General features: G+C 37.5%; 1 protein-coding gene across 1 annotated transcript in view; it reads right to left on the bottom strand.

The window, feature by feature from the left end:
- RUNX1 (RUNX family transcription factor 1) overlaps positions 1–26,425 on the bottom strand; it is a 98,393-nt gene that overhangs the window by 53,720 nt on the left and 18,248 nt on the right. Inside the window, exon 3 of the mRNA XM_007420181.3 lies at positions 12,681–12,785. Within this exon, the coding sequence (XP_007420243.1) occupies positions 12,681–12,785 (105 nt within the window). The remainder of the gene's footprint in view (positions 1–12,680; positions 12,786–26,425) is intronic.

Genomic DNA, 26,425 nt, shown 5'->3' on the forward strand with positions numbered 1-26,425 from the left:
ATTTTATTCATTTTTTCCTGTCTTTAATGGTTCTGCTTAATCTTAAGCATATTATACTTTCCCCTGCCCTTTTCTTTATAGCTGCAACAAGATATAGTAAGCTACTATATAGAGTTTTAAAAGCAGAGAGTCAGAGAACTTTCCAAACAGCATACAGGCAGGTTATTCTTCCCCTTATTTTTTTTGGCTTCACGTGAACAGCACAGAATGAGTCAAGTAGTATTAACTTTCAACAGTGAAGTGGTGTGGTCAACCAAAACTGTCAGTAGCAAGATTGAAAAGACAGGGTCAATGAGTAACAAAAAACAGCCCAGAATGCCATGTATGGGATGAACCATATGTTTTCTATTTTGTCAATGCAAAAATATTATTCCTTACTAACTTATCTTAGGAAGTCTGGTGAAACTATTTCTGTTAAGTTCAAAATTGAAAATGCAGATGATGATCCATAAAACCTTGAGCAGCCAGCCAACTTTAAAAAAAAATCACTTTCATCTCCAGTTCTACCGCAGTTTTGAGTTCTAATCACACCATTTATGTGCTATGTCATTTCTTCAAGAAACCAGTTTTGGTGGCTGCTCCTTAACTTAAAATACATATTTACTAGAGACTGCAAAGCTTGAGCCTGTACATGTCCCACAATGTATGACAATTTCCCACAAAAGCTTATTTGCAAAATTGCTACTAATCCCAAATTTCTTGGCTTGGACAGACAGTTTCAAAAACTGTAAAATTTTGATAATGGGGCATGATCTTCATGTATTAGAGATATACAAATGCTCAGACTCAAAACCTATTTCTCTTGAAAGTGCTGTTGGGATCTATTTGGGTGTTTTATTTGCGAGAACTATCTATAGAGCTCACAGAGAAGAGACAGCCAGGCAGACAGCCAAATTGTCCTGTCAATAGCTGAGAATGGAGAACTGTCAGTCATAATTGCTCAACTATTGGCCTATAATTGAGAGCTCCTCCCACCCCAATAATTTCACACATAAATATGAGTCCTGTCCCTTTTTAAAAATAAATAAAACAGTAAATTGTAACTGTTTCTCTTTAGCATGGAGACAAAGCTTCTCATGACAACAACGCTTTATGCAGACAAGGTAGTAACTGAGAAATTGGGCATGGAGAAGGCGATATGCTAGGCATCTCCTCCTATGACAGCACATATCATCCACTGATCTTAAAATAATATAATGTTGCCACATCTACAGGTGGCATTTATCACAAGAAACAAATTTTACACATTGGAGAATAGATTGTCACCACTATAAGGATACGCCAGGAATTCTTCAGAATAACTCTGGACAGAGCACTGTATTATATAATTAGGGATGGAAGCTCAGCTTTTCTTATTAGATCTGCATTTCCCATGGATGAGCCCTAGAAATTCTTCTTGTAACAAAATGGATCACAGACAACTTATATTTGTATACCGTCCATATCACATACTACTCTGCTTTTTGTTTATATATTTAATAACTGTCATGTTTCCTTTAATGTCCTTTCTCTATCTAACAAATAATCTGTTTATCTAAGTGCCAGTTTTATATCTTGAGGAATCACCCCTCTCTGTTTTTGTGCCTCAGGCTCTTTAGGTGTAATTTATATAGCACCTAATTAACAAAGGTTCATCCTCACATCCCACTGATCACACCATGTAGATACCTTGCTAACCATTTTTAATGGATGTGTCTTATGACATAACCTTTGTTTTATCCCTAACTCACCATAGACACAGTCTAAATTAGTCCTTAGATGTTACAATTTTAAAGTAGAATCACACACACACACACAAAAACACACACACATTTAAAGAGCGTTGGAAGGGGCTTTGGAGTTAACTTAGTCCAACTTCTTGCCCACTGCAGAAATCTACTACTACATCATACCCAAGAGATGCCCATACAGATCTGTTTAAATATCTGCAGCAAAGATAGCCTGTTCCATTGATGAAGTAGGATTTCTATCTTTTTCCAACAAAAGACACACAAATTATTTAGGGTGCTTGTTTCATGATTTTGGTGATGGTGCAATTAAGGACTTGTATATGCCAAGCTCCTATTGTTTAGCTGAGGCTACTATGGGCATACCCTTCCCTCTGATCACTGAGCATTGCATTCCACTTTTGGCTTGGGCTGCAGGAAAGACCAGGCATATTACTGCTACAGAGTAATCTACCTGTGTAATGCTTGGCCCTTGCTAGTTGAAATGCCATTCAGGCATTATGCAGGCTCCTTATATATACTGGTATACCATTCTTCTGGAAGACCACTACACCTGTTATTAAACACATATTCAATTGTCTTTTAAAAGACTGACAGATCTTCTGTAAAAAATAAAAAAGGCTAGTAGTTGATTTAAATTGGGAAGGTGTGTCACTGGTTCTGTCCCAAATTAGTTCATTACAGGTTTTCTGCTGCTTCTGTTGATAAGGGTTTTCATATGGCTGTGCTTCCTACTTGTAGGAGGACTGTCCAAACCTATACTATCAAAAATGAATCCATACAATTAATTTGCTCTACAAGCTGAATAACACTGTTTATTATTCTTACCGCAGTGTAATTATTGAGTCAATAAAAGAGGATTTTATAATAATTTAATCTGAAAATGCTCATGTGTTTTAGAGAAGTTGCTGTTTGGATTAAGTCTTCAGTGCAGTCAGAAGAATCTGTTTGTAAACTGTATTTCTCTGATCTAGATAACAGAGAGATGCAGATGTGCCTGAATGACTAATTTGTTCAGGAGTTCTGAGTGTTCATTAGATTCTTATCTAAAATCAAGACAGTCATATCATTTTTTAGCACAGCAGCTTCTGAATGCACAGTTGTGGTTAGGGTTAGGGTATACTTACAGCTGGAACAGAACAATATCTGTTTTTATTTTATTTTTATTTTTTTTTTATCTGCGCTCAGTCGTTACCGACTCTGCAGTGACTGCTTGGACGAGTCCTTGCAGTTTTCAAGGCAAATGTTTCGGAAGTGGTTTGCCAGAGCCTCCTTCCTAGAGCAGAGCCCAGCTGGTGAGCGCAGGAGGCGGGGTTTCCGTTGCTTCGCACCCTTTAGCTTTATTTAAATCTCAGTTTGTAATTCTGCAATGTTTAAAACTTAGTGACATTTTCTGTTTGTTCATGGAGAGAAGTATACGTTGCGAAAAGAGAATAGGCTAATTGATAAAACTCACTGGACGCCAGATATCCAGAGACGGAAAAAAAATCTTACACACTGTGCCTTTTATATATGTTTTAGTTATGTCTTCAAATATAGCTGTACTAAAGTAAAACCCAGAAAGTTGGTTGGTTGGTTGGTTGGTTGGTTGGTTGGTTGGTTGGAAGGAAGGAAGGAAGGAAGGAAGGAAGGAAGGAAGGAAGGAAGGAAGGAAGGAAGGACGGACGATTTCTGATGCTTCCTGCCAGCTTCCCACAAGCAGAGTCAGTGGGGAAGCTGGCAGTAAGTCATAAGCCGCTCCCGGTGCTTTTTTGCCCTTGGTCATCCTGTTTCTCTGTTTAGGTAAGGAAATATCTCTGAAACGATGACCCAACGGGTCTCAGGATGTCTAGTTAGTTTTAAAAATAGGACCCTGATGTCATATAACCTAGTAATACTATGTGCTCCACATGCAAATGCAAATATGTATGGAAGGAAGGCCAATCATAGTCCTTGACATTCTGAATTCATTATTATAGTTTACTAAATTCCACTGGCTAAAGGTGAGTTTGAATTGGATTTTGACCATGATTTGGATGCACTGATTTGCTGCATAGATCTCCATTTAACTTTAGAAAGTTTGAAAATATCTTAAGCACAGCATGGAGGCACCATTTAATTAGGCTTGTTGCAATTTCTTTTTGAAAAGCACATTGGATCAACAGAGGAGATGAGCAGTTCAGGCCTAGAAAGATTCCTCTTCTCCTCTAGGTTACATCTTCTGGTCATACTAAATAAAGCTTATGGGCAAATGCAGGGACAGGCTACAAAGAACAATCTATCTTTTTGCACCTTTTCCCCTTAGCACTAAACTTCTATAGGCATGTAAGGCTAAAGAAAGTTAGAACTTGGCAGAAGAAAATTTACAGTGAGATTATGAAAGTACATCTCCCTGGCTAGTTGTACAGGTTTCATAATCTTATATCCTTTCTAATCTTTCCTACCCACTGAAACTCTTACCCGTTTACTACCACAAAGTTTCGTTGTCTCCAGTTCTTAGCATCCTCACCTATAAAGATTTGCTGTTTATTCACTGGCTGCCAGCCAAGGAAGCTCTAGGAACAAAAAGAGTTTTTTGTTTGTTTGTTCTGTAGTGCTACAATAACTTATTCAAGATGGGAAGTGCAATCTCAGGAAAGGATTTACAATATTAGGCTAATTCAGAGTATGACATGTATGTGACATTGCAGGAAAAAGTCAAATTGCTCTCTATGGTAAACTACAATATGTAGAAACAACAAAGTGCAGACATATTGTTTTGTTAAACTGCAGAGCTCATATAAAGCAGGAAAACAAGCTTTTTGAATTTAACTCATACATTCATAATTTAGACTTACATCAGAGCCAGACATTATTTTTCATTTGTTTTTCTTCATTTCCTTAACACATTTTAGCTCATTCACTCTTCTACTCTGCAGACATCACAAGGAAAGGAGAATATCTGTACAACTTTCTGTATTTGGCAGTTTGAGTTTCTAGCCACTTTATTTAGTTTTGTCAGTTAGTGCCACCTTGAAAATATTATCAGACACATGTGATGAGGAAGTGATGACTCAAAAGACAGAAATGAGGAAGCATAACTAAACACCATTTTATAAAACAAAATAGATAGCTTGCATGAAGAGAAACAGAAAAGACAGGCTTGGGTCAATGGTCTCTTCCCATTTTTGAAACGCCACTTTTCTTTATATAGGAAAAAAATATTTCCCTCTCCTCCTTTCTGTTATGCTTTGTTCTGTTATTTTCATTATCAAAGATAGTTTGGAAAGGTCGAGCCTAAGTGATGAGAACAAGTTGAAATTAGGGTTTCAGCTTTTCGACAAAGAACAAGGTAGTCCTTGGGAAGCGGACAACATTAATCTATACATGAAAATAGTGTGGATTTTACTAAATTCTGTGCTAAGCATAGGGTGGTCTACAAATAAAAACAAACAACATTTTCCCCAATGTATGATCAGAGCTGACAGTTAACGTCCAAATGCTATTTACTTTTGTTCTTCAAAGGACATCTATAAACTGACATTCAGTTCAGAATCTGCATATACACTCATATGCTGCATGCAGGATTTCTTTCTCATAACTGTCTTTTGCACTCTGCTTCAGTTTAATGGGTTATGATCAAGAGGTTTAGAACTGTGTTGATTAAAACAATCAAGGACACAAAATATATTTTAGTAATTGAGAAATACTGTAGTTGGAATCAATGGGAGAAATAGCTAAGTTAAGAAACCTTGTACATCTAGTAGATTTCTTGATTTAGGACACCATTTTCTTCAAAGCATTAACCATAGAAAAGTAACTTGGTTCATAAATTTGCTGCCATGGAAAATAACCTTTTACGTCATTCTGGCAATTTCTCCAACAGCATGTATGAATGACTGAAATTTTCAGATGTCTTTAACACATACTTTCACTGAGGAAAAAGAGTCTATCATTTGAGAGCTTCTAATAATTTTACATAAAAACTAATTTTTCTACTACACAAAATTACATTTTGAAACACACTTTGTAAAAAGTATCCAGCTCAATTTGGGGTGGCAGGAGACAAATTGCATCTACTTTATAAAGACTTACTACTTTTAAAGCCGTTTATATAGACTGACGTATTTCCCATTTGACAGGAAGATATTGGGGTTAATTTGCTAGTGCAAATTGGGCCTAGCAAAGATATATTTCTGTTGTGATTCAGAAATTATTTTTCACAGAGCTTCTACAGACAGAGATGTAGAAAAGTTCCTGTTTTACATCATCAGTATAATTGTATTCATTATTATGTTTATCTCTAAGAAGCTTTTTTAAGAAAAGCCATTTTTTGAAATCCTGTACTTACCTCAGGTTACCAATTTTGTTCCTGAGATCTACTATATTTTAAGATGATTCTTTCAAATGATACTAGATGATTTATAACAAAAGAAGGCTGTGGGCATGAGAATTACCCAGACGAGTAAGTATATGATTCTTTAGTTAATGCTATCTAGTTACATATATAATTTTTTTTTTAAAAAAAAGCGGGGTAGCTTTGCTGAGGAAATTTCCTGTGTAAGCAAGGACAGCAAATGAGATGGGGGGTAGGGGGTAATACAGTAGAACTGAATTAAGGCCTGGTTCGGAAATGGAGAAAGAATGCTCTGCTGCTAATATTTTGCCCTTTACCTCAAAAATTCAAAATAATATCCACTGATGCTCTTAACGTGCCTGTACTCTCCCAATAATAATCCAATGCAGGGACAGTGTGCTGTGGAAAGGAAGGAGGTGCTCCCAAAATGACTTGATTATATAATGAAGGGGAAGAAAGCAGATAAAAAAGAATAAAAAGAAAAATGAATAACAAAGGCGCATATACACACACATAGTTTGTTGTAGATCAACTTACAGATTCTCAAGACATCCCTGCATAGGTAAACTGCACATATTCTGCTGTATATTTATACAGAAAGTATTTATATAGAAAGTATAGGTAGGATGGGAGAAATTGTATTGATTCTGAAGTATTTTTCCCCATTTGACATATAACAGAATCTATATACTAAAAATCTCATGCCTGTAACCTTCAATTGGGTGAAATGGTGCATCATAGGGCAACAATTTTTGAACCAAAATATCTCAAATGGGCTAACTTACAGAATGCATCCAAAATCTGGGACCCATTACTCCCATAGGATTGAAATTTGGGAAATTTGTGGTCGCTTCAGCACTGCTGCGCTGTTGTGGTCAGCCCAGGACACATTATCATCATGGGCATATCCCCAACCTCTTTCTCACCTCCCTCTGTCTCCTGCACCCAGTTGGCTGGCGGCAAGGCCCGACAGATGAGTGGCGATTGGTTGCTTTGGAAACGAGGCAGAAATTTGAAATCTCTTAATGGCAGTGGGCATTGAGAGAAGGATGAAGGAGCGACTTGGATGCCTGCTGGTGAGGTAGGGCTGGCTGGGGGCTGCCTGTGGTTGATGGGTGAGCCCTCTTCCTCCCTTGAGGGAGGGGGCCCTTGGGGACATGCTGGAATGGGGCGCAGGGCTTCAGTTTTTCTCACGATCTACAACTCCCTTTGTCCCACCTCCCCCCAGCAAAGCAGCAGGCAGTTCCACTGGTCAGTTGAGGAGGAGGAGGCTTCACTGGGGCTCTTTGGAAGGTTGTGAGAGGTGGGGAAACAGTGGAAGCCTATATTATATGTGGGAGGGAGGGAGGGAGGGAGGAAGGGAGGGAGATTTCTGATGCTTCCTGCCAGCATCCCACAAGCAAAATCAGTGGGGAAGCTGGCAGCAAGTTGTAAGCTGCTCACACTCCCACTGCTTTTTTGCCCTTGGTCATTCTGTTTCTCTGTTTAGGTAAGGAAATATCTCTGAAATGATGACCCAACGGGTATTGGGTTTTCTAGTTAGTTTTAAAAATAGGACCATGATGTCATATAGCCTAGTAATAGTATGCGTTCCAAATGCAAATACGTATGGAAACTCATGCTGTGTATGAAAATAAATAATGTATTGTCGAAGGCTTTCACGGCCGGCATACGATGGCTGGTGTGGGTCTTCCGGGCTGTGTGGCCGTGTTCTAGAAGTTTTGTTTCCTAACATTTCACCAGCATCTGTGACCGGCATCTTCAGAGTGCAGGAACACAGACAGGAGCAGTTCTTTCTGTGCCCAGGATGATGTGACACTCTTGCGGGTATTTATACAGATCTGAGGGGGGGGAAAGGGGGGCTGGGGGGGGTTGGGTTACTGAGTGGCTGCTTGTTTTGGTGTCAGAATATGTGTGTATCTTCCTGGGGATTAGGCAAGGTTTTTTTTTTTCTTCTATTGAGTTGTTAACGAGTGGCTGCTGAGGGTGATTAGCAAGTTCACTGTGTGAACTGTTCACACGTCCTGGTGGTTGATCCCCTCACCTGGTGGTTGATCCCCTCACCACCGCAGGAGTATACTGCATACCATGCAGTTGTGGGCAAGTATACATCGGGACCACAAAACACAGCATCCAGACCAGGATAAAAGAACACGAAAGACACTGCAGACTACAGCAACCAGAAAAATCTGCAGTAGCTGAACATGCTCTCAAGCACACTGGACACAAAATCCTATTTGAAAGCACAGAGATACTGGACAACACCAACAGCCACTATACCAGGCTATACCGGGAAACCATTGAGATTCACAAACACCAGCACAGTTTCAATAAAAAAGAGGAGTGTCTAAAAATCAACAAAACCTGGCTACCAATCCTGAAAAATACAGCCTGCAAAAGGTCAATGAACTCAGCTCAACCACCAGGACGTGTGAACAGTTCACACAATGAACTTGCTAATCACCCTCAGCAGCCACTCCTTAACAACTCAATAGAAAAAAAAAACCCTGCCTAATCCCCAGGAAGATACACATGTATTTTGACACCAAAACAAGCAGCCACTCAGTAACCCAACCCCCCCAATCCCCCCTCCCCCCCCCCAGATCTCTATAAATACCCACAGAAGGGTCACTTTACCCTGGGCACAGAGAGAACTGCTCCTGTCTGTGCTCCTGCACTCTGAAGATGCCGGTCACAGGTGCTGGCGAAACGTTAGGAAACAAAACTTCCAGAACACGGCCACACAGCCCGGAAGACCCACACCAGCCAAAATAAATAATGTTGATTTAAAACTATTAACTTAAACTACAACAGATCATACGAATCATCATAGCTCTATTTAACGTTGTGATATCACATGCATCAATTTTAGTGAGTGAAATATTTCACACAGAGATTTCTGTGTAGATTTGATTGAGGGTTCTTCACTAAGTTTTTTTTTTTCTACAGCAACAAGCTTGTGAGGTAAGCTGGGCTAAGGAAGAATCAATGGTTTAAAGTCACCCAGTGAGCTCAGTGGTCAAGTGAGGACCTGCACATGGTCTCCTCAGTCCAAGTGCAATATTTTAACTACTACACTCACTGGCTCTTCTGTTCTTAACTGTAATGATGTCATTTCTGTGAGCAATTGCTTCTTTACTCTCCTCGTTTTGACTTTTCTTAAGCTACAGTTGCAGCCTCTGCCAAATGTGAGGGAGGAGTAAGCGAAGAAAACCACAAACCTCAACTTACAAGAAGATATTGCGATGCAAATATGAACATTCTACACTGAGGTTAATTATTGTCTTGGGTAATAACAAGGGAACATTGCATAGGCTCAGCAATGTGTTGGCTGGGTGGGGGGAAAGGGGTGTTCTAACACTGTGCTTATGTGTATTTTCTGGATGCATCCCTAGAGATATTATTTATTATTTACTCATTCTTAATTTGGCAGGCATGACTGAGAAAATCTGTGCCTCAGCGGAATAAATTCCATCTGTCTCCTTGAAGTGCTGCCTGCCCTCAACAATTACTGTTTTCTTAAGTTGGAAACTTGCATGAGATACAATAAACTGCATACAAAAGCAACTGCTTGTTGTCTGGCTCCCCCACCCCCTCCTTCAATTCTGTCCTATTTGCCAGCTTTAAGGGGACAAACAGGGCTATTTTGTTTCTAAAATTAAATTTCCTATGCATAGCTGAAAGCAAAGAGAGCAGGAAATGCTGAATAATATGCATGGCTTCTTTTATCCTACAACTTCAATTTTTTGCATGCAGTACAGAGTTTATTATTTTATACAGTGAAAAGCTTATCAGATTTTTTTCCCATGCCACAGCCTGCCCCTATATTCTTCTCCATAGCAGTGCCAAATTTATAACCTGGTAACAAGAATGCAACATCCTGCCCCCCAAATCATTGGTGAATGCCCTTGAAGACCCTCACAAAGTTGCTAAAAAATTGCAATATTATATCTCAAAGAAGATTATGAAGTACACGAACAGTATTCCTACTACCTGTTTTAATAACTTAAATCAATTTTAGTTTTTCATTAGATACAATGATTTTTGGGGGTGTCTCTCCAACCATACTATTCAAAACAGAGATGCAGTTCTTAGCATATAAATGACTGGTTTTCCAATTCTTATACACACAACTGAGTATCAAGAATTTGGCTAAGTCTCTATGCAGATTAACAGCACAATTAACAATGCACATATCTTTACTCAGAAATACGATCCATTTAATTCAAAGAGCCTTTCTACCAGGTAACTGTGTATAGCACAGATGCTTTATAAGCATGATTTAAACACTTTACTGAACAGAACATAATATTGTACTGTACAGAATTCCGTGACTAAATCCTTATCCTATGTTCCCTCTTCACACAACTCATCATGGAGGATGAGAACTAAAGTGCATGTCCTGACTTCACTTCCTTCACTCATCAGCCCCCTTCACACATAGTGTGAATGTAGCATGTGTGTATGTAGCATGGAACTTTCTCAATTCATGTAAGTTCTTGCTGTTATTTAGAGCTCTGATCTTTATTTCTGAATTGCGTGGGTAGCTGAGATAACTACAGAACTCCCCTGATGTAGATATTCCCTTTCAAATACAGTCAGGTCCAGAAATATTGGGACATCGACACAATTCTAACATCTTTGGCTCTATACACCACCACAATGGATTTGGAATGAAACAAACACAATGTGCATTAACTGCAGACTGTCAGCTTTAATTTGAGGGTATGTACATCCAACTCAGGTGAACGGTGTAGGAATTACAACAGTTTGCATATGTGTCTCCCACTTGGTAAGGGACCAAAGTAATGGGACAATTGGCTATCTCAGCTGTTCCATGGCCAGGTGTAATTGATACCCCAATTACAATGTGCAGATAAAAGGCCCAGAGTTCATTTCAAGTGTGCTATTTGCATGTGGAATCGGTTGCTGTCAACTCTCAAGATGAGATCCAAAGAGCTGTCACTATCAGTGAAGCAAGCCATCATTAGGCTGAAGAAACAAAACAAACCCATCAGAGAGATAGCAAGAACATTAGGCGTGGCCAAAACAACTGTTTGGAACATTCTCAAAAAGAAGGAACGCACCGGTGAGCTCAGCAACACCAAAAGACCCGGGAGACAACGGAAAACAACTGTGGTGGATGACCGAAGAATTTGTTCCCTGATGAAGAAAACACCCTTCACAACAGTTGGCCAGATCAAGAACACTCTCCAGGAGGTAGGTGTATGTGTGTCAAAGTCAACAATCAAAAGAAGACTTCACCAGAGTGAATACAGAGGGTTCACCACAAGATGTAAACCATTGGTGAGCCTCAAAAACAGAAAGGCCAGATTAGAGTTTGCTAAACGACATCTAAAAAAGCCTTCACAGTTCTGGAACAACATCCTATGGACAGATGAGACCAAGATCAACTTGTACCAGAGTGATGGGAAGAGAAGAGTATGGAGAAGGAAAGGAACTGCTCATGATCCTAAGCATACCACCTCATCAGTGAAGCATGGTGGTGGTAGTGTCATGGCGTGGGCATGTATGGCTGCCAATGGAACTGGTTCTCTTGTATTTATTGATGATGTGACTGCTGACAAAAGCAGCAGGATGAATTCTGCAGTGTTTCGGGCAATATTATCTGCTCACATTCAGCCAAATGCTGCAGAACCCATTGGACGGCACTTCACAGTACAGATGGACAATGACCCAAAGCATACTGCAAAAGCAACCAAAGAGTTTTTGAAGGGACAGAAGTGGAATGTTATGCAATGGCCAAGTCAATCACCTGACCTGAATCCCATTGAGCATGCATTTCACTTGCTGAAGACAAAACTGAAGGGAAAATGCCCCAAGAACAAGCAGGAACTGAAGACAGTTGCAGTAGAGGCCTGGCAGAGCATCACCAGGGATGAAACCCAGTGTCTGGTGATGTCTATGCGTTCCAGACTTCAGGCTGTGATTGACTGCAACGGATTTGCAACCAAGTATTAAAAAGGGAAAGTTTGATGTATGATTGTTATTCTGTCCCATTACTTTTGGTCCCTTACCAAGTGGGAGCCACATATGCAAACTGTTGTAATTCCTACACCATTCACCTGAGTTGGATGTACATACCCTCAAATTAAAGCTGACAGTCTGCAGTTAACACACATTGTGTTTGTTTCATTCCAAATCCATTGTGGTGGTGTATAGAGCCAAAGATGTTAGAATTGTGTCGATGTCCCAATATTTCTGGACCTGACTGTATGTGAGAGGCAAAAAGGCTGATAATGGACAGAAAATGGAAAGTCCAGGACCAACAGGCTCACCTCTATCTTCCCATCACTGTATGAAGCTTGAGTAACTGAAGAGGGCAACTGTGTTTTTTTTTTCTTCCTAGCTTTTTCCCACAGGTGCAGGGCACACTATTTTTTTTCCAGATCAACTGAATGTTGATCCGTTGGTTGCAACAGGAATTGGCTGACCAGCTTGTCACCCAAGCCTGATATTGTGGGCTGAGAGACAGCGACTGGCCCAAATTCACCAAGCTGGCTTTCATGCTTAAGGCAGGACTAGAACTCACCATCTTCTGCTTTCTAGCCTGATGTCTTAACCACTAGACCAAACTGGCTCTCTGAATAGGACAACAATGTTCTCTGGATACTTACTTCTTGGTTCTCGAGGTCCATCCACTGTTATCTTGATAGCTCTGTGGTACGTGGCTACTTGTGGAGGATTTGTGAAGACTGTGATAGTCAATGTGAAGCTCTTCCCTGAAACAGGAAAGGAAATGTTCTTTCATATTTGATTATAATAAAGCATCCTGTACTCTTAATAAGCAGAGTATAAAAGGTTCTTAATTCAGAATAACTGTTTTGAAGTTGAAATAGGCTCTTCCAACCACAGATGAATATTCTAAGCTCAATGATTTTTTTTAAGCTTGAAACAACTCTTTGAGATAGCAGCAGTATCACAGCAACCAATTTTGCCAATCTCTAATATTAATGCCTTTAAATGAAGGGACCTTCCCATACTCCTCATATATATTGGCTTTCTGTTCTCATAACTCACACCAAATATACCTCTTAGCCATCCTATTGGAGGTTTGAAATTCCAACATGCAACATGGAAGCTACCAGGCTGGGGACAATTGATTTACTGAGTCATTATCAGAAGTTAGATAAAGTAGACTGCTACCTTAACACTTATTGCAGGGTTCAAGGTGATACCTTGAAAGACTTAAAATGAATGTTTATAATGAATTTTTTCTCATTGCTAATTTGTTACACTGATATGTATGTGAACTTGGCCAGTAAGATAAAGCTTGAAGCTTAAGGCTCAAATCTTCCCCTGCAGTTCTGTAGTAATGATGATAATACTCTTACGCCTGATAGTTTATTTGACAATTAACACCACCATTCTCTTTCAGATCTATGCTTTGTCTTAAACAAGACTATCTTTTTCTGGATCATGCCCTAGCAATTAAAGATGTCCATTTTTGCATTTGCTTATACTTGTGATTCATTGAAAGTGGTTCCTAAGTAGTCTGGAAATTTCATATCCGTTCCAATGCTAAAGAGGTTGAAGAAAGGCTGTTTTTTTTAAGTGGAAGATATATTTCAACTCCCAATGTGTCCAACAACATTAATTAATGATAATAATTTGCTGGAAAAATAATGTCTAGCTTCTCTTGGCCTCTCCAGAAGTCTCACATATTTTCTTGTTTTATATAGTGAAATAGGCTAATGCAATTTATTGGTTTGGGTCCAAAATTCAATCCCCATTATCATGAGTATTATTGGCAGTCACAGAAGCATCAAAAAGTATGCAACACCCCCCCCCCACTGTACCCTAAAACATTTATGCAGATACAAAATTTCTCCCCATATTCCTGGCAACTGAAAAGCAGATTCACAGTTCCTGCTATTCTGCTTTCTCTATAATTTCCTTCAGTGAGACAGGTCATTGCTTGCAAAGATAAAAAAGATAATGTAAGTTAAACAATAATAATGTAAATTATAAATACCATAGAAAATATATTTCAAGACATGTGAATGGTGCCTATTAGTGGTTATAACTTAAGATAGCAAAACCAGAGATGCATAGTTTTCTTTATTCATGTTCACCAAGGTCTATTCATTAACCACATGCTGGATAAATCACAAGATCACAAAACTTCAGACTTACATGTTAGTTTAATTGATTTAAAAAAAAATTTTTTTTATGTCAGAGTCTGACACTGTTTCATTTTTAACTATGTCTAAATCTGATGATGTAGATTACATATTATGTATTAATGGAGTTCTGCCCAAGATAGTTTTTACAACATTGAGCCAATGAAACTTTTGTTCACATTCACTAGTGTGGCCAATTCAGTAGTTGCTGAAAATCCCTACTATTCTTTGGGAATTCTGCTTCAACTTAAAAAGATGAAATCTCTAAAAGGATTTAAATTGGGCAATTTTAGGAAATATTAGTTGCTGCAAATGCTACAAACTAGACATTCTATAGCATTCTGCCATTTAATAATAGAAATGAAAAACAGAATATTTTATTTTAAAATCCATTTAAAATTACAAAATCTCTCAAAATTAACAAATCAGCAGATATCCATATTAACAGACCAGTATGCTGCATAATCACCAAAAAAATAGATAATGATTCTGAGGTTCTGTCTTTAAAAGGAAAGTTAAAAAGCTCTAGCATTCGGACTTCGGGTGGTAGTGTTTTAAAGGTAGGATAATATCCTACTTATATTGTGGATCACATACTAGCTTATGGCTACAAGATTAGCTGTGTGGCATGCACAACTATGCCCTCCATCACTTTATTACATTTCCTGATTTCCAGTGTCTGCCACCTGAGAGAACTGCCTCATTCTGCCTAATGGCAGAGCTGCTGATGCCAACAAAGGAACTTTTGTGAATTCCTTCAAAATTCACATACAGGTAGCTATTGTGAATTCCTTCAAAAATTCAGACAAGCTTATGCAGCGTTTTGGGAGTCTGCAAAAAATCTAAGGGTGTTCCTATGCATGTGTAGAGAACCACAGAGATGACCTCAGAGAAAGAATGAACAGAGGCAGTTAGCAAAACATGAATTAAGCCCAGTAAAGGAGGAAGGTGTTAGAAAGAAACTTAAAGTGACTGTGTTTTGATGCTCTTCGATAAAAGAGGGAGAGAAGGGAAAATGCTGTCAGTCTTTCAAGATTCTGTTGCTATAGCCCATATCAATAGAATTCCAGGTTTTTGTGGAGTTTTTGTGTCTGTTTCCAGAACTGCCCTATCTTGAAGGGTATCTGTACTGCTGACAATATATCAAACTGATTCTTCCACCAATCAGACAGATGTCACTGGGCACTTTCCAACATATTAAGTCCTGATTTCATGGCATTAATAGAAGTGCTGAGTAACATTATCTATTGATCCATGGATGTCAATTATTTTCTGCTCAGACTCAAAACCATAATTTTAATGCTCATTGTTCACTCAAAATAACCAAAGAACATAGCTGCCTTCCATCTTTTTACAAATGAAATTATTTCTGAAATTTCTAATTTCCTCTGCATATGAAAAAAAAAATTGCTAGATTAGGGAATGCAAACGTATTTCAGATATATGAACTATTTTACTAGCACACTTACTAACTTGATCAGAAGAATTCTCCCTACTTGTCAGACTTCACCAGGCACAGTAATAGATACTAATTCTCCAGAAGCCCAACCCCACATTTGGTAACACTAGAAATTTCACAGACTTGACCTAAATAAATTGCTTTACTTGCAATAAATAAACAAGTTCTAGTAGGTATAAAATCTGCCTACTATGGAACATAGGAAAAAACTGTGTGTGTGCGCGTGCACATGTGTGCACTTGTGTGAGCCCCAGGGTTTAAATCTTAAGCCTTTTCCTTTCACCCTTTCAATTCAACACTTTTGATCATTCTTTTCTTGGCCTTGCAAGTCAGAGATATTTGTTCCATGCTTTTCTATGTGTGGTGTGAGACTTGTTGATTCCCACTTCACTAGTTTCAGTCCTTAAAATACTAGAAGTAGCAGTGTCTTGAATTTTGAAAATCAGAATGGGTGGCTTGCAGGCAGTGCCATTCTGATTGTATGTAGGAAAATCCTCCTGAATGTAAGGATTTAGGAGAATGTGTTCACCCTAATTACTTTATGCTTATATGCAATATGAGAATGCAGCTACTGGTTTCATAGTACAGCTGAATGTGTAGAAGTTTACTTGGAAAAAAATCCAGTTGTTCAATAATTTGCTCCCAAGTGAGAATGGATGGGCCAGGCAATAACTTGTATTTCATGTGCTCATTTATAAGTTTATTCCAACTTAATTCTGAAAATTCTTACATAACTATTTAAATATATATTTAATATATTTCCCTATATACTTTTATTTCTGAACATATTTTAATCTAAAGGTGTGTATTTATCAATATATTTTATCCCAATATATGTAGACTTAATTTTGTTTTAGGCTAACAAACATTTTTTTAAAAATAAAAGTTGTATTTGCAAAAATGCCAATTATATTTTAAACCTTAATTTATATTTTTACAGAGCTGTGAAATCAGGAAACATATTTATTTACAAAACTGGAAGTTTATAAAGAGATCCAAGTAAAGATGTTTAGGACTAAGCCAAGAGTTACTTTTTAAAAGCATGCTTAGCAAGAAAGATTCAAGTATGCTTCTTTGATGGAAAGATAAACACACCTGGGCTTTGTTGCAGCTGTCAAGGGCTCTTCTTTTTTCAAAGGTTAATTAACACAGGAACAGAAAAGGAACAGCCCAAGATTTTAACTAGCCCTTATAGACTATCAGAACATAAGAATCTGCATTACATTATTAGTCTATTTAGTCAAGAGGCCAACATTAATTACCAAAAACATTACAGGTGTCAGAAAAGAATCCATCCATACTTGGCAAATCTGGGTTTGAAATTAGGACATCCTACAGGTGAGTCATGTACTATATCTCTGGCCTAAAAACTCCATTCCCTTTGGTTGCCACCAAAAGTCATAAAGTTGGGGCCTTCTCCTACTCTCTTTTCTAACAGCACTAATGAAAGGAAGCAGGTTCTTTTGTACCTCTGTATGAATTTCACTGGCAGCCATTTGTGGCAAGCTTTTTTTTTTTTTTTTTAACAGAAGTTATTCTGGGCAGAATGGAGGAAAAACATGGAGATTTAGTTTTTATACATTGTCTGGATAAATATTTCTAGCCCACATATTTGAAAAATGAAGGAGGCATCTAAGAATAAAAGAATTTAAAAAAAAAAAGCTTTAACTCAGCAGATAACTTCCTGAGTTCTAGCTCCCACTGTAATTTAAGTTACAAGGTATAAAAATCATGCATGGTAGATAACAATGGGGAAAGAGTTTTTCTCCAGCTTTCACAAAATGTAAAGCTAAAAGCAGGGAGATTAAGGACTATGAGAAATAGTTAAATGGTTAAACTGTGGAATTGGCTGCCCGTAGTTGTGGAAATAGCATCCCATTTGGATGGCCATGAAAGGAGACTGTAAACAGTTGCTTGCCTTCTGCCAGAATGAAATTGTAACCTGGGCAGTTTAATGTTGGTGTTTATTTCTTTCACCCTTCCCAAGGCTTAATAGACATTTTGATTTGTGACTCTTGATCTTGAACTGAAATGCTGTATTGACATTCTGATGTTGCTGATATAACTGACATTCCTGGTCTGAGAAATCCTAGTTCCCAATACTGCTCCCCCAACTAGTATGGTGGCTAAATACAATACAGTATTTCTTAACTCCTTGCAAGGAAACATCAATGAAAGTAGATTATCACTCAGATTCAGGCTTGTGAGCTTCCCAAATGCATTAGTTGGCCATTATGTGACCTACAATGTCGGACTGCATGGGCCTTTGGTGTGATCCAGTAGGCTTTTATGTTCTTTCAATTTTCTAATGATAAAAAGAAAAGCTATTTTGAAAAAAGAATAAGGAGGTGTTTTATGATATGAGCATTGCACATTCTGTACTGTGAACATTGCTGTAGAACTGTAAAACATGTAGGGTTTATGTATAAAAAATATCCATTTCCTTATTCTTTAGCCTTCTTTTCTATCACCCCAACCTCAGCTAAATGTTTAAGTGTACTCTTGAAACTCTGAAACTGCTATATTAAATGAATACCAATGACTTCAGTCTTTATAAATGCTGTATTGTTTGGTAAAATTATGAGTGATCTCTGGCTTAACTGACTCTGCAACTTAGCTACAGGCTCCCACCCTTCTATATAACTTATGTTCCCCGCAGTATTACATTGTCAAGTACCATATGTATAATCTGTACTTTCATATCTCCTCAGTATTACACTCACTAATTTTTCAACTAAATCGTAAAAGGCATAATTCATTATGCAATTCTTTTACTTTGCATATTCAGTTTCAATTTCTTTTATATGCACTGACACACACACAAACATTATTCTACTAGCATTAGAAGTAGTATTTAAAAAAGGATTTGACACATTTATACTAAATTGAGAGTTGTTTTTAAAAAGCAGATAAAAGGGTTTAAAAAGATTTTACAAGAATAGTTGCCACTCTTCTATTATGAATTGCCCCATTTATCTACAAAACAGTGACCTTAAAATATTTTAAAGGAGCAACTATAAGACTTAGTGTATCTTAAGAAAATTTTTGTATGCTTTTTGAACAGTGGAAGAAAGAAAAACTCTTCCTTGTCCCTGAAAATCTATATGTGCTACAAGCTCTAAGCACTTCCATATTTATCTTTAAATTACAATCAACACCAAGTTTCACTATAGTTTGCCATAGCCAGGTTTGTTAGGTAGCAATCTGCCACAAACATATATTTACCCATGTTAATTTGCAACAGCTGCTTGTTTTAATTTGATCAGTACAGAACTTGTACTCTTGGTACTCTTGGTAGATACTGGACGATACAACTGGGAAGGGAGAAACTCAGTTACTTTCTTTGCTAAGTGTGTTTCATGCATAGTTTCATTTCCACACCGAGGCCATTTCACTTCTCAGAATCACCATGTTAGTAGGATGACTCTATCCTCCTTGATGGGTCTTATGAAAGATCCTGTTTTTCTATAGCCACAGTTGTTTATATTAGCTGGCTAGCTACCCTATAAATGCTGCTGCTGTCATCTCCATTAGAAAATGAGGATAACAGTGGTATCCAAAGGAGAGCTACCCAGCTCATTTAAGCAAATTCTTCAGTTTGGATTTTTGAAATACTATTCTCCTATTTCAACAAATGCCCAGTTCTTTATTTTATACCAGGGTTTCCCAAACTGTGAGGTGTACCTCCCTTGGGGAGGTCCAGACTGAGTCCAGAGGAGGTGTGAAGAACCTTTTAGTTGTACATTCTTACAATAAATCCACCTTTCTGTATTGTTTTCATTCTTCATTTTTGTTCATTTTGATGTTTGGATTTTTAGGGGAGGTGTGTACATTACAATTACATTAAAGGGAGGTGTGATGGCAAACAGTTTAGGAACCCCTGTTTTATATTAAGCTTGGGTAAAAATGATAAAATGGCACAATGAAAATGGGTAAGTCTAAAGGGCAATAATTTCACATTACATACATGTAGTGACTGATTAGCAAACTACCACAGTAAGAAATACCAGATCTGACGTGCTGAAAAATTAATATAAATTGCACATTAATAGTAAAAAAAATGCATATGCTCAGTACTTTTGATACCCAGTTCTTTTTACAGAAATGAAAGTCCTTAGCCCACACGTCCTTTCAATTTCTTAATGACAGTAGTTGCATATTTCCTGAAGCTCAGATGCTGCAGTGCAGGAGGAAGACCTAGAATCTAAGGAATACCAGCTGAACAAGTGGGTATGAGCTTGGTAAATTGTGGCACATTTATCACAGGTAAATCGTGGCAGGTCAGAGATTTAGAAGCCCAAAATGGCTATGCAGAAAAAAATGGCAAAAATTCCCAAGTCAAACTGAACTCTCCCATCCTTAATTCTGGTCCCTCAAATGGAAAAAAATGGTCAGAGGCAACTGTTACACTGGCCAAGGACTTGAATATGATGACTAAAGTATCAGAGCCTACACCTAGCATTCTCTGACGCTAAAAGGACCCCAAGAGGACCCACAACTGATATCTCATCTGTTCTGCTTAATTTTTTCTAGCCTCCATCTTATTTTCTCACAGCACCATGGAGTATTATTCTTTTACAAACTATATCATTATAGGAAATGTAAATGATTCAAACCAGCCACTGGTAACTAAGCCCATGACAATTCACTGACAAGACCCATAAGGATCCCTTAAATCTGACAAGGTCTAGGAAACCTGAACATCATTCATTTGGCATTAGTTTTTATGGTTCTATGTCCTTCATGATCATTTAGGTTGAAAATAAATGTGTAACTTACCTGTAAATTTGTATGATAACTGATCTATCTATCTATCTATCTATCTATCTATCTATCTATCTATCTATCTATCTATCTATCTATCTATCTATCTATCTATCTATCTATCTAAAGATATTACCTAGCCGGGTAATGAAGCGTTTGCAAGAAAAGAAACAAGCTCAGAGAACCCCAAGGACTCCACATATATATCTCACCTTGTTAAAGCATGAACATTGGTGAGCATGAAAGACAATGTGAACTATGTCCAAAAAACCAGGCGGAATAGAGAAAGACTGTTAACTGCAGTATATCACCCAGCAAGCTGTATGAAACCAATTTTAAATACTGTAATAGCTTCTTTGGCGAAAAGCCTCACGCTTTTAGGACTTAGCTGATTCTTTTAAATAAGATTAGCTCTTAATGGTATGAAGGAAACAGCCTTCAGCTTTAAGTGAAGCTGCTTCTGTAATATAATGATAATAATAATAAAAAAATTAAAGATGGGTGGAGACACTGTTCACACTAGAGAAAGAATGTAATGCTGTTGGGTGCCCTGTACATCAAGAGCAATATGGCAACGCAAAAGGATTATACAGCTTTATTATTGCTGTATAATGCCTATTATTAAAAAGTTACTGAAAGGTGGAAGGTGCAGGTATGATTCAGATATATTTACATGATATCATGAACAAGAAAGGTGGCATGATTAATTTATAGAGGAACTACTTTTTCATGAACAGCTGGTTGTTTAATGCCAATTATTTCCTATTTTCAATCAGACAGATATTATAGCAAGAGGACTGTCCCTGATATTATGAGCATTTCAGTGATCTTCAAGCTCAAGTCACTTATATTGGGCTTTGGTTTTCAGTTAGCAGTACGTGGTTAGTTAATTGTTTCTGTTCTAAAACAGTTTTCCATAAACATTCTGATGGCTTCTTTTATTTACCTAAAATAGTGTTCCCCAGCCTGGCACCCTTTAGAGACGTTGGAACTGGAGGAACCTGCCCTTAAGCTTTTTCTGAGAAAGAATACGGATCACTTTCACAGGGATTTTTGTTTTGTTTGATGCAGCAAACCTGCTAGATTGGGTTGATGGACTAGTTTGAGGCTGTTTTTTTCCTCCCTATTTACATAATCCTGACGGACAAAATGCAGCTGCTAGACCTTAATCGTGAAGTGGTCAGAGTTTACTTCCAGAGGCATCCTCGAGCTCTTGCTGCTTTTGCCAGAATGACAAAAGCAGTGTCACACCAGAAACTGTATTTCCCACCAGAGGAATACTTTTTAAACTTTGCCTCCCTGTAAGGCACTGTTGTCCAAACTTGGCCACTTTAAGATGAGTGGACTTCAACTCCCAGAATTCCCCAGCCAGCCATAAGTCCACTCATCTTAAAGTGGCCAAGTTTGCACAACACTGCTATAAGGTCACACAAGGAAGCCAAAAGGCTCAGCCTGAGTGTATATGGCTGCTGGATATTTTAGTCTGAAAAGTCCAGGCAACTTATCTTGGAAAGAAGATTCTGAACAAACTGCCTGCTCTTCAGACTGTCCCCAGCCCATCCACACCTGCCCCCTGGATTCATATCTGTTTGTTCCATAAGAATGTAGCTGTCCTGTTCCCACCTTTCTCTGTTTCTTGACTTTTTTCAATCCTTGTTTAACTGCTCTGAAAATGAGCCCCTAGAAGAGATGAAGTAGCAGTTAAATTTAGCCTTTCCCACAATATGGAGAGGTATTGTATTTCCATTTAAGCAATATTATACGCTTCCATAAGTTAAAATAATTTATGCAAATATATGACTCTCTTTTTAGTGATGTATTAGCCTATTTGAGCCACGCAGTTGTCCCTACCCCACCTATGGTGAACATGCATTTTGGCATAGTGGTAACAATACATAAAAATCTCCAAATTATTTTCATTATTTAAAATGCATTATTTTATGTAGAAATCATACATACTCATCCCCTTTCATATTAAACTCTTGAAAGCATTTTTTCCCTTCCTATGAGTGACACAGTGGGTAAAATATTATTGATTTCTTAATTAAACATTGATGGCATTACCAGGAATTAGACAAAATAGCTTCACTGGTCGCTAGTTTACGATCCCAGAATTATGTTGTGTTCTTAGCCTTACACGTACGTGTGTGTGTGTGTGTGTTTATATATGGCTCTGCAACTGACCAAGAAACACAAAGAAGTTAACTGAAGTGATGCACTCTATCATATTGCAGGAATGGTTCAGATAGCTCTGCAGCCAAAATACTAATTATTTTATCATAACAGTCCTATTTTTAACTTCAGGAGGACAGCAGTTTCCAGCAGTATACTACTTTTCCCAGCAGATCAGCTTTACAAAATGACTTCATCAAGAAGGCACACAAAGCATAGATCAAAAGTAGGACCAAAAGAAGCCGACACTGCTTAAGCCAACTATATTTTGATTCAGAGCGGTAACTTCAGCTGTTAAAAACTGCTAGGCCCTGCAGTTTTCATGATAACACAAAATAAGAAAAGAGTTGAAAAAGCAGTATACCAGTTCATTCATTGTACATCTTAGCTAACACAAATCTGTAAGCACAGGTCAGTGTGACTCCAGTTGGATTTACTATTACTGGAATTAGGGCAGCAGCTCAGCATTTGGCATGATATCTGAACTGGGGAAAAAGATGCTGACCAAGAAACTTTATAAGATAAGGGAAAAAAAGATCATTACCAATATTTGTTTGTTTATTGGATGTGTTAAGGCCGCCCAACTCAAGAACACTGTAGGCCAGTGATGGCGAACCTATGACACATGTGTCAAAGGTGACATGCCACAATGTTTTGGGTGACACGCCAATGTTCACCAACACCCAACAACAACTATTCTCCTGTGTGAATTACCGAAGAAAATGAAATTGTTTTACTCGTATTTCATTTTTGTAATTATTTGATGTTTCTTTATATAATACATAGCACCACAGATGATTGGATTGTATTTTTTTTTAAATAAATGAATATGTAAAAAATTGTTTCTCTTTTGTTCGGGATGTGTGTGTGTGTGTGTGACATGCCAGTAGAGTCAAGGTGGGCATTTTCCAAATTTTTGACACACAGAGCCCAAAAGGTTCACCATCACTGCGCTAGGTGGTGTACAATAGGTCCAACACATATATTAAAAGCATTTTAAAAACACATTAAATATTAAATTAAATTATGTTTGTGGATATGTCCTTTCATTTTTGGGGACAAGTATTGGCTTAAGCGTCCCTTCCCTATCCAGTATTCCAGTGACAAATATTTTGCCCCAAATGCATTGGGGAAAAGTTGAGTTAAAGATTACTGTTCTAGAAACATAGAAAATAAACACCAACTTAAACAACTTTTAATGCCTCTGAAAGAGGAATTAGCATCATAGCCCATGCTTATATTTGTGAGTTATAGTCTGATCCACATATAAATTATCACAAAAATACCTTAAAACCACTCTATCATTATTTTTCTCTAGTTGAAGTTTCTTGGAAGTGGGGTTATCTTTCTAGATCAAATTTAAGTAATAGAATGTTTCCAAGCTGGCAGAGATTGCATATATAGCACACTATGCTTTCAATCCAAATATCCTAATTGAGCTATAATATATCATTTAGCCCCCAGACAATTAGCAATTTATATTAAAATTTTGGCATTCAGTTAAACTTGTCTTTTCAGGCAGTTATGTTTGCACCATTTTATAAACATATCCTTCATTGCAGCTAAAAAAAAAATCTAAAGGAATTAATAGATAAATTGATTATACTCTTTAACTTCAGTTCTATACTCAATTACTCAGGAGGCTGCCTTACAGAAACAGTGGTGTACAGTAGTCGAAACACTGACCTGGGACTGGAAAGACTCTGGTTTATATACATGCTTGGCTAGGGAAGCTCACTGACTTGGGGCCAGTAACTATCCGTGACTTCAAATTACCTTACTGGATTTTGTTGTGGGAAATAAACAGGGACAGGCAATTTTATGGGAAAATGGGGTATAAATACAGTAAATAAATAATAAATATTTTTAAGTTGAAAAAATACAAATGAAAGTATAGGCAGCAGAAAAAAAACTTTGCTCAAAGCTTGTTCAAATGAACCATTTCAGTTTTATAAATAATGCTTTCTAGTGTGGATCCTTTTTTCTAACAAGGCTGCAAGGAAAAAAATAGCATGACAAGAAGGCATTATATAGGCAAAACCTTCCTCATAAAAGTGTCACCATACAGTGACAAGTACTGTATTTTCCTGAAAATAAGACAAAGGTCCCCCCCCAAAAAATAATTTGACATAAACCCTGGAGGGTAAATTTGCTAATAATATGATAAAGGAGAAAATATTTTTGTTTATGCTTCCGTTTGGAAGGTAGGGACCATCTTGGATAATTTTTGTCCCATTTCAACTTTCCCTTTTAAGAAAAGTTGTTCAAAAGGGAGTTAATCTGCAGTTTGGAAGAGCTCTGGAAGAAATGGATTATTGGGACTCCTTTCAGTCAGCAGTCCTTGCCACAATACCGAAATGGCACACTGATTGCTCCTTTTGATGACCTCTGGCAGTTCTGGGATATACTGTATCCTGTTACATGCACTTATACAGTCTCATTAGGTTTTTGCTGCCAATGGGAATGATTAAAAAAACAGTGGAAGGGTCTTCTAAGATCTGTTTACTGTGAATTGGAATTCCTAGCTTACCTCTCCAAAACAAATCAAGAACTTTGGATGCCAAGAATAATCCAAGGCTTCTAATTTTGCCTTGGGAAGGGATACCAAACTGATTCATATGTGGTGATAAAACAACCCATGGTGCTTCTGCAGCTTAGTTTTCCTACTTTCCCTAGTAGGAGAAGCCCAACAGGACTTATTAAGGAATATATACTAACCCACTACTCTTTCAGGTAAGATTAACTTTTGAAAAATTCTGAATTGTTGTGCAGATTTAAAGTATGGAGAACATCAATGGGCAGAATTCCCAAATGAACAGGAGTACTGACTGTTTTGCAATGGCATGACTTGATTTGTTTAGATCAATACAACAGCATATAACTGTACTCAATATGGAACTATAAATACATAAAATAGATATCTCATATTTGGCCTATTTTACTGCAGGAAGCAGTATCTACTATAGGTGTGGACTATTGTTTACAAATGCACAACTGATTGTTAAGGACATTTCCTATTATCTAATATTTATCAATGTGTTACTTATTTATCTTTCTGGATCACCCAAATTTCTTGGAATGTTTGACAAACTAAAATTTAAAAACATGAAATACAGAGGGGAAATGAAACAAGCCCCAGAAGACAACCTTCTGGTCTACATATGCAAATATAAAAGAGGGGTGCCTTCAAGTAGACTGGCCCTAAAACTTTCAAACTGTTTAGGGCTTGAAAGGTTAATACTAGTTATTTTCATTGGTTCTGGAAATAGATTAATGCAGATGACAAAGAACTGGCATAATATAACTAGAATAATCAAACTGTGAGATTACTAGAGCATATTATAAATCAAATCAGAGCAGTGGATTTAAATTTTTCAATAAGAATCAAATGCACATTATTATGTTATTAAACAATGAAGATGCATGCTGTATAAGTTTTGAAATCATGAACCAGGAAAAACACTCAGTTCTGGAAATGGTTTAATACCTTTTGGCTATAAACATAGGATGCAATTTAAATTGTCAAATTCAGCCAATTATTGAGCACAGCCATGCCTCTGGTGACACACCATTCTAGAATAACATTCTGCCTGTTTTATTCAAGCATGTTCATGTAATATGTATACAGGATGCATAAAATTGCTTTTCACTTCATGACAGCTTTTATTTTAGTATAATCATTTATTTTAGCATAGCCATGTAAAGCTGTATTCTTAAATTCATATTTCTCATCACATTCATTTTCTCACTATTTTTGTCCAACATACTATCAAAAGACAGAGTGTACTGCCAGAGATTGATCCTCTTCTAGTTAACTGAAGAAAAACAGGGGTTCAGTTCATTT

Source organism: Python bivittatus, unplaced genomic scaffold (assembly GCF_059951505.1).
Source record: "Python bivittatus isolate LINGU-HERP-01145 unplaced genomic scaffold, Pbiv_v1 ctg000350_np1212, whole genome shotgun sequence".
Lineage (NCBI taxonomy): Eukaryota > Metazoa > Chordata > Lepidosauria > Squamata > Pythonidae > Python > Python bivittatus.